The sequence below is a fragment of the Cavia porcellus genome, unplaced genomic scaffold (assembly GCF_034190915.1).
Source record: "Cavia porcellus strain 051 isolate PalLab524CR breed Dunkin Hartley unplaced genomic scaffold, mCavPor4.1 scaffold_3, whole genome shotgun sequence".
Lineage (NCBI taxonomy): Eukaryota > Metazoa > Chordata > Mammalia > Rodentia > Caviidae > Cavia > Cavia porcellus.
Window position 1 is genome coordinate 115,798,589 of NW_026947486.1, and position 9,950 is coordinate 115,808,538.

At 56.7% G+C, this 9,950-nt stretch overlaps 1 protein-coding gene across 1 annotated transcript; it reads left to right on the forward strand.

Moving 5' to 3' along the window:
- The first annotated feature begins 4,704 nt into the window (after positions 1–4,704).
- LOC100723585 (PWWP domain-containing DNA repair factor 4-like) lies at positions 4,705–6,701 on the forward strand. The gene has a single exon (XM_063245607.1). The coding sequence runs from the start codon at positions 4,705–4,707 to the stop codon at positions 6,631–6,633; it is 1,929 nt and encodes a 642-aa protein (XP_063101677.1). The 3' UTR covers positions 6,634–6,701.
- The last annotated feature ends 3,249 nt before the right edge of the window (positions 6,702–9,950 follow it).

A 9,950-nucleotide genomic window follows, 5' to 3' on the forward strand; every position in this document is an offset into this window, starting at 1 on the left:
TGTATCACATGAAGATTCCTTCTCCAAGACCCCCGCTGTTTCCATTGACCCCTGCAGCCATTACAGATTATACGGGGCCCCCTGACTGCTGTACTCCTGCATCTGCTTACTGGCACCCACTGGATCATCCCAGCTGTAAACCCAGACCTAACCAAAAACTGTTGCCTCTGTGTTGTTCTCTCAGTCCTTTTCTATCGAGCTTTAGATCTTACCCCAAATAATTCTAAACAGAGCTCAACTGGTTCTCCTGATCCCTGGTTCCAGCCTCACCCAACAGTGGTTTGGGGAAACACTTCCTACTTTTTAGGTTTCATTAAGGGCCTCAAAGCTTCTGCTGACTGTACAGATATGTTGACCATCCCCTCAGGCTCTCTGGCAGTCCACTCCCCCTGAAACTTTGTTGTGCTGATGGGTTACATCAAGTGTTTGCTGGCACCAAAATGAATCTCCATGCCCTTGCTTTTCTGGCACCTGACCTCTGTTTATGCAGCTCAACAAGACCCTGTACGTGTCCCTCCTGGCAGTTTTTCTAGGCCTATGTTATCCACATTCTGACATGCTTCCTGTCTGAATACTTTAAAACTATACACCTCTAGCTCACTCTTTTGCAAGTTACCTCTCTTTACCAGCTCCGTAGTACTGAGGGAACTGAAGAAGACGCTCCTCTATAAACAAAACAGGGGTGAACATTGGGGCACAATGATAGGATTAGTCAAGGCACAGTTATAAAACAGCAAACTTACAGATATTTCCTGGTAAAAGCTTGAGATCAGTTAGAGGCCTGTGACTGTGCTCTTGCTGCCTGTCACATAGCTGCCCTGCTACCTTCAGTCAGCCTCGACTGCCTGGGTCCAGCTGCTTTTCTTCTAATAATGCGCTGGGCCAATGTGACTATTCTCAGCTTATGTTTCCCTAACTAAGAAGATAGGTTGCTTCTAACTGGCTTCAAAGACTTTGGTTGGGGCAAAGTAACCCAGTCCAAGACACTTTCTACTCCGCCACAGCCACATGTAGGAGAATACAGCAGATTCATGAGGAGCCTGGGCCCACAGCCACACGGAATATAGTACAGCAGGTGCACGAGGAGACCAGGCCCACAGCCACATGGTGTACAATACAGCAGATACACGAAGAGCCCTGACCACAGCCAAATGGAGTAGAATACAGCAGATGGATGAGGAGCCCTGGTCCACCACCACATGGAGTAGAGTACAGCAGATGCGCCAGGAGCCTGAGCCCACAGCCACATGGAGTAGAACACAGCGGGTGCACAGGGAGCCCGGGCCCTAAGGCACATGGGGTAGAGTACAGCAGATGCACGAGGATCCCTTTTCCACAGCCACATGGAGTAGAGTAAGAGATGAACGAGGATCCCTGGCCAACAGCCACATGGAGTAGAGTACAGAAGATGCACGAGGAGCACAATCCAAGAGCCACATGGAGCAGAATACATCAGATGCAGGATGAGCCCTAGCCCATAGCCACATGGAGTACAATACAGCAGATGCAGAAGGAGACCGGGGCCACAGCTACATGTAATACAACACAGCACATGTATGAGGAGCACTGGCCACAGCCACATGGAGTATAACACAGCAGATGCACGAGGAACCCGGGCCCACAGCCGCATGGAGTATAACACAGCAGATGCACTAGGAACACTGGACCACAGCCACATGGAGTAGAACACAGCAGAATGACAAGGAGGCCTGGTCTACAGCCACATGAGGGAGAAAACAGCAGATTCAAGAGGAGCCAGTGCACACTGTCAAATGGAGTAGAATACAGCAGATGCACAAGGAGGGCTGGCCACAGACACATGGAGTAGAATAGAGCAGATGCATGAGGAGCCCTGGCCCACAGCCACATGGAGTGGAATACAGCAGATGCAGGATGAGCCTTGGTGAACAGTCACATGGAGTAGAATACAGCTAATCCACAAGAAGTCCAGGCCTGTAGCCACATGGAGTAGAATAGAGCAGATGCACGCGGAGCCTGGAACCACAGCCACATGGAGTAGAATTGAGCACATGCAGAAGGAGCCCTGGCCCACAGGTACATTGAAGAGAATACAGAAGATGCAGGAGGAGCCCAGGCCCACAGCCACATGGCATACTATACAGCAGGTGCATGAGGAGCCCGGCACAACAGCCACATGGAGTAGAATAGAGCAGATGCATGATAAGCCTTGGTCCAAAGTCACATGGAATAGAATACAGCTAATCCACGAGGAGGCCAGGCCCACAGCCACATGGAGTAGAATACAACAGATGCAGGAAGAGCCCTGCCCACAACCACAGTGGATTAGAATATGGCAGGTGCATGAGGAACCCTGGCCCACAGCCACATGGACGGAATACAGCAGAGGCACGAGGAGCCTAGGCCCACAGCCACCTGGAGTAGAATACACTAGATGCAGAAGGAAGACTGGTCTACGACCACATATGCAAGTGCCCATCACATTACGCAGGTGCAGAGAAACCGTTGTGCTTCTTATTGTGTGCTCAGTGCAAGACTTAGGGTGACCCAGCGCTCCTCGACCATTGGGGCATCTCTGGCATGGCTGCAGCTGGTTGCAGATGAAGAGCTCCCATGCAGGTTATGGAAGCTCAGTGTGGAAAGCAAAGTCGGGCATCATTAGAGTGCTCGGTCCTAATGGGAAGAGGAGTGGGGGCCTTCCCTGGCTGGTGCCCCATGGTGTGAACTGGGTCTTTACAGCACCCAGATGTCTCTGAAAACCTGTGCTTTGCCTCACAAGGCTCTCAGCCTGTTTTCCAAGAGAGCATGCAGTGCAGTCAGGCCGTGCCCTCTGCCCCTGAGGTTCCATTTCTACCCATTGAAACTCTGCAGTCCCAAGTCCCCTGGTGACATACAAACCTAAGACCGCTCCACTACACCCTTAAGAAGACAGTGCCTCAGAGAGCAAGATCTCTTCCTCCACTGGCAAACCCTATTTGTCCAGAAACTTTGCCACTTTACCACTGGCAGTGGAAGCATGCACATCTCCAGGGACCGCGCCTGCATCTCCCTTGCTGAAGAGCCCCCTCGACTATCAGCTTTCCGAACCCAGGTTCTTTTGCCATGAAAAGCCCACCGAATTCTTCTCCCTTTGGGACATGGCCTGTGCTTCACGTAGTGGGTCACCTGCCACCTCTTCCTGGAAGCCTTTTTCCACCAAACCTCCTCCTGCTCCAGGAGCCTTTTTGCTGGGCCCATGCATATGCACTTACTGTTGAGCAGGGAATTCCAGGTCTCCCAGGAGGGCCTCCGGAAAAGGCTCCTTTGGGAATAGGGGAGGGAAGTGACTGCTGGGTCCCGGCCAGAGGAGGCCTTCCTGGGATCTGGCTCTGCAGGGACCCAGGGCCTCAGCATTGCCTGCCCAGCAGACCTCACATCTGTGGGGGTTCCTGCTCCCCTCCCTGCTGAGCCAGGTCCAGGGCACGAGCACCTCCCCCTTCACAGCCACCAATGGGCGCTCAGGACCCAGTCGTCACGCCCAGGTCCCCATGTACACCCGGGTCCTCTGGTGCTGCCCCCACACCAGCTGTAACAGTGCCTTCCTCTGGGGTACAGCTGCCCATGTCCAGCCTGCAGGCGCCTTTACATGCCAAGGGCGCCTGGATGACATACACACAAATGCAGCCGACTGCCCATGTCCTGCCTGGGAGGGAAAGTGGATTTTGTGGGACCCATGAGCTGCATCTGCCTCACAGGGGAGAGCAGAGTGTGCTGTCCTCTTACATTCCATCCCCAACACCCACCCCCACAATCCCATTCCGGGAGATGGGGCAGCGGAGCGTCCCGTCCTTCCCTCCCCGTCCGTCACTGGGGTGGGCACTGTGCAGCTGACGGAGGAGGAGAGCAGCACACGCCTGTCAGTGTGCATCCGAGCTTCCTGGTTCCCAGAGAACACGGGCAGCACGGACATTCCGGTCTCTGTGACGACCACAACAAACCACTCCTGCCTTCACGAGGCAGGCACACTTCCCAGAGATAGTGACAGACGTGAGGCAAAGAGTAACTGTAGCAGTATCATATTGGGACAAGTAGGTGGCTACCGTCCCTGTGTGGGTGTGTATGTGTGTGTGCTCACACGTGCGGTCTGTGTCAGGCGTGGTGGGGTCCCGTCCTTCTGGGTGTGAGAGACACTGGTGTCTCTTCATGAAGGGCTGGTGGAACACACCGTTAGCCATTGTGTCCCCAGCCCCATCTTGTCCTGCAGCCACACCTGTTGTGTGCGGAGCTGTCACCTGCGTGTGTATAGCTGAGATCCCAAAGTGTTTCTGTTTCGAACCCTCAGTGTCACAACTCTGTTCCCTGCTCCCTTAATTAAGGACGTCCCTTTACTCATGGCACAACTCCTAGTAACCTAAGGCTGTCTTGTGTCCTCAGGAGACAAACATGTGTGTCTGGACTCTGGGCTGGGGGGACATGAAGCATCTCTCGCATGTTTCCTGGCATGCACCAGCAGGTCCAGGCGAGGGGTCAGTGCACCTAGCAGTCCTCTCCCTGTGTTCTGTGTCATCAGGTGACTCCTGTGTACTGAAGTCCTTGGCACTTTCTTCCTTAGATCCAGGATCTCCTGGAAACGGAGGTTGGAGGCCGTGCTGTGGTGGAGGCAGCAGCGAGAGATCCAAGGACTCCTGAGGGGTACAAGATCCACAGCACCGATGCAAATCTTTGAGTGATTTGGACATGAAAGCCATGGTCCCCCAGGAAGGGGCAGACTGGAAGGCCCCAGGCCCCCTGGTCAAGGAAACAGGGGAAAGGAGAGTCCTTAGGAAGTCCCTGGAGACCCTGGAGGAAATCCCACCATGGGGGGAAAGAGGGCACCGCCATGCACAAGAGGTCCCCACCTCCAAGGAGCCTCAGAAGGTTCCTGGAGAGCAAGCAAGCCCACACTCTCCCCAAAAGCAAGCGAGACACAAAGGGGGCTCCCAGGCCCGGCGTAGGAGAAGGGGACACTCAGGGTCCATGCCAGTGCCTTGGGGGAAGGAGGCTCCCCTGAGCAGGGAGACAGGCCAGAGGCACAAGGCCATGGCGCCTGCTCCCCCTGGGAGGCGAGCCAGCAGTACCAGCAGTAGCATCACGAGTGTGAGCCCACAGGCCCCGGCAACTTTTGGAATTGGGGCTCAGTACCAGGGCCTCGGAAAGCTGGACATGATGGCCATCGTGTCCCAGTGTCACCTAGACATCAAGCGAGGCCAATGCACACTCGGGGTGCAGTGTGTTCCATCCCGGCCTGCAGGAGTCGTGCCCCCTACAGCCAGAGGGCTGAGCACAGAGGTCCAGAACACCAGCCCAGGGCCCCAGGCTGCAGCTTCCTCCCCTGGCCACACCTTCCCGTGCAGTATGCAGGACCCTGGCCTGGGAGCCTCCCCAAAACTAGGATGGGAAGGGGTGACTGCGTCCTCCACATCCCCTGACCCAGCGCTGCAAGGCTCGCTGCGAGTCCTGCAGAGGAAAAGGAAGCTCCAGGCAGCAGGCCAGGAGGAAGGCCCGCCAGCTCCTGGGTCCACAAGGCCCTCACAGGCTGTCACCCAGCCTCAGCCCCAGCTCCAGCACCAGCACCAAAGAGCCAGCCCCACACCCCAGGGGCAGGCCACCAGCCTGGGCTCTACCTGCGCCCCCGCTACCATCGCCAGAGGCTCCGTGGTGTGGTACAAATGCGCGGAGCACCCCTTTTGGCCGGCAGTGGTCACCAGTGTCAGCCTCAGCCGGCAGATGGCCAGGGTGCTCTTGATCGAGGCCAACCTGTGCGGGGAGCGCAGCGGCATCCGGGTGCCTCTTGGCAGGCTGAAGCCCCTGGACTGTGAGGAGAAAGCAAAGCTCGTGCGCAGAGCCAGCAGGGCCTTCGGGCCCAGCCTCGCCTGGTGCCTCTCCCTGGTGGCCCACTACAGAGAAGGCCTGGCGCGAGGGTCTTTCCGGGGCTCCTTCCTGGAATACTACGCGGCCGACGCCAGCTACCCCCTCCGCAGGGCTCTGCGAGGAGGACCAGGTCTGCTGCCCCTGTGCTTCCCTGAGGTCCACTACAGCGACCTAGAGGACTCTGAGGAGGAGGAGCAGGAGAAAGAGGACTCGCCACATCCCAACCAGGCTCTGGGTTTGAAGGTGCCCCGCAAGAGGCTGCTGCCCGACCGCACCCGGGCCGTGAGGGACCGCACCAACCAGAAGATAGTGGATTTCATCGTGAAGACCAAGGGCACCGACTGCCACTTGCTGGACATCGTGCAGGGCAGGAAGCCATCTCGCTGGCTGGAGGCCTTCTTGCAAGAGCGCAGGTACCTCGTCTGCATGGAGACCTACCTGGAGGACGACGACCAGCTGCTCCTCGTGGCCCGACACCTGCAGCGCCTCTTTGAGCGCACTGAGGAGCCCATGCTGGCTCTGCGTGCAGTGGACAAGGTGAGGCTGGTGATGGAGGTGCTGCTACCAGAGGCTGTGATCTGCTCCATCGCCACCCTGGAGGGGCTGGACTACCACGGTGCACAGGAAAAGTTTCTGCGTGGGCCCCTGGTGCACCCTCGAGAGAAAGAGCTGTTTGACAGGAAGATCAGGAGAGAGAGGAAGAAGAGATCCAGGGCCAGCGAGGAGCTGCTCTGCACCCCTCCTAAGTCTGCGCCCACACCCTAGTGGGGAACCCTCCTCCTCAGTCCGTGCACAGAGAGGCTGTGCTCACAATAAAAGCTCTGCACCCCTCCCTCACGTGTGTGTGTGTTGTACTTGGGGTTGTACCCAGCAAAGGGGGGCACCCAAAATATACGGGTGCCCTCCAGAAGGAGTCCTGGTCAGGGATGGCAGCTGCTCTCATCACTTGGACGGCTCAGTGAAAATTCCCTTCCCATCCTACACCCACCCGAGTTCCCACCCATGAGGTCCACTTGCAGGAATGGCTGTGGGAAGGAACTTCCCCGCCCTGCATGCACCCCCTCCCTGGCTCTGCCCCACACAGAGAGGCTCCCAGGACCCCTGCCTGGACCTTGCGTGCCACAGGCTCATGGTCCTACTCCTCCGCCATATGAACAGAGGACCTTACTGCTCTATGGGGACCCGGTCCCCACTCCCAACTCCACCCCTTACCCCTCCCCGAGCTCATCCTCTGGCTTCTCAGTGAGCCCTGGCCCCTGAATCCTACAAGCCGTGCCACCCCAGCCCCTTCACCAGGCTCACAAGGTTCCTCTCCAGGTGCCCTGTGTCCTTGTCCCATGTCCAGCCCCTTGCCCTGGGCGGATCCTCAAGAGAAAGACAGGTGCAGCTGGAGGCTGTGTCCGTGCAGAAGCAAGGGATGAAGATGCGTGGCCAAGGGGACTCTACCTAGTTCCTCAGGTGCCCAGCTGCACAGGCTGCACCCTCTTTCTGAGAAAGGCCCCGGTGTCATGACCTACGGGGCTGCTCTGAGGCCAGAGCCCCACTCTCCCCCATATCCCTGAGGGGACTGGTGTCTGTTTGTTGGGGGTGGCAGGGGAGCTGGCCTCTCCTGGATGCCATCTACAGCCCTGCTGGTCATGGCTGCAAAAGGCACAGCCTGCGTCCTTGCTGAGCAGCTTCTTGGGGTACACACTGGAGGCTATGTCACCACGTGCAGGCCAGACAGACAGGCATGTGAAGTGCTGGTGGCAGCAGTGTCTGAATAGCCCAGTGCTGGGAGCCAGGAGCGGAATGCCCACCTGCATGGTCTAGGACAGGTGAGACCCCAGGGGGCTTCAAGGGGCCTAAAGTAGCTGAGCTCTGGCACTTGTGGGAGGACCTTGGGCAATGACGGTTGATGGGAAGGGAGAGCCACCAAAGCCCATACCAGCCTGGTGCCTGTCACCAGCTGCATTCCTGCTCTTCCCTCTCTTCTCCCTCTTCCACCTTCTCTTCCTCCGCCTTACCCCTGGCTTCACATTCAGCTTGGGCGCTATCTGTGTGCTTCACCAGGGCTCTCCTGCTCCAGACTAGACTGGGCTTCCATGGCTCAGGCTCCCCAGGGAGCTTCAGAATCTCTGTAAATGTCCAAAGCCTGTTGACCACTGCCAGCCTCCTCAGAGCTGCATGCAGAGGCTCAGCCATGTAGGTCCTGGTGAGTACCTGCCTGTGGTGCATGTGATCTGTGTTGTACCCCCCCAAAAAAAAAAAAACAAGGCCCCATGATGAAATACGGGGCAAGACCCCTGAGATGATAAATGGGACAAAATGATGTCTTTTTTAAAAGAAGTGCTTTTATTTTAGCTGGCCCAGTGACACAGTGCAGATGGAATTTGCAAAGCTGTGCAACTGAGTTAGAATTTTGACTGATTTTTATAGTGCATTTATGATTAGCTCATTGATCATTAGGTACATAGTGATGAGAAACAGAAACAAAGTGGGCCTTTGTGCCCCTTTGCTTGAGGTCAGAGGCATTTCACAGTGGGTGGTTAGCCAGTTCATAGCCCTTGGTCTGCCAATTTCAGGAACATTTGTCTCTCATAAAGGGAACAATGATGGTTGACACAGCACCATTTGTCTCTTACAAGGGGAACAAAGGTTGACATAGCAGACAGGTAACTTGGGGGACAACACATACAGAACAGCATGATGATGTAGTCAGTTAATTTATAACAAATTTATAACAATGTGGTCAGTGCTCCAGGTACATGGTTACTAGGACGATAAGCACAGAGCATAACAGTCTGCAGAGGCCAGGGCCAGGGCCCTTCAGGGATGGCTTTGTCTGCAGCATGACTTCCAGGCGCAACACGGAGGCTGAGAGACGCTCACCTGACTGCTGCTGAGCAGTGAAACACTTGGGTCAGATGGCGTGGCCTGGGCCCTTTGTCTCCAAACACCCAGATCAGGGCTGCCGGGTAGTCCTGGGGGATTCTCGGCCAGGAGCCTGTGCAACAGCCACTGGGGAGCCCCACTCAAGCCTTCCATCAGCTTCCTCTTGCTCTCCCTTTCCGAGACTTCCTGCCACACAGGCAGCACATCAGTGGTGTGGTCTAACCAGGCCTCCAAGGACCCTTCTCCAGGGCTGGCAGCTCCCTCCGGGAACAAACACCCAGGCACTATCCCTCACCTTCTCAGGCAAAGTGGATCACCTGACTCACGGATCAGAGCCAGCACAGCCCTGGCTGATTCATATGCAGAGCACCGGCCACACTGGCCATCTGCCCCTGTTGCTCTAGCAAGTGGAACTCTGGACCTAGAAACTCCTCACCCGACCTCTAGGGCACAAAGTCCATGTTCAAGGAGCCTTTGGTGCCTGGGATTTCCCTGGAGACCAAAGCATAGCTGACTTCCGGTGGAGCCTGACCAGGGCCACAGTGGCATGACCCTCCTCTCCTTGGAACACCTTGCCCAACACAGTAAAGTGGCCCACAGGCTGCAGGGCCAACTCCCGAGAGTCCTGGAGTTCACTTTCATCCCAGTCCTCAGGGCACCAAGGCCAAAGCATGGTCAGCACCATGGCCAGCGATTTCAGCTGCAGGCACAGGGCCTCAACCAGCTATTGGCAGGGCAAGGTTTCCTGAACAGAAGAGGCCAGAGGGGTGGGGCTGAAGGGCAGGTGGAAGGCACAGGGGTTGGCTCCAGGAGGAACACATCCTGGGAATGCAAAGAGGTTACTGTCCACCCCAACCCAAATTACACACACACACACACACACACTTCCTCCAAAGCTGCCTTCTGGAGCTAGGTCACAGCTGCACCTCCTAGCATAGGCTCCCTGGAGCCCACAGCCCTCCCCACATGGCCTCCATCCCACACAGCCCCCATCCCACACATCCAGCTCCAAACAGCCATCGCCCCCAAAAGCCCCACCGAACATAGCCCCACCCTACAAGTCCCGCCCCACCCAGCCCCAAACAGCCCTGCCCCAAAAGTCCCACCCACACAGCCCCCACCCAATCCTGCCCCCATAGGTTGCCCCAGTCCAGGCCCAGGGGAGCAGAGGGCTAGGTGTCTCCATGGACACAGTGCCCCTTGGTCCT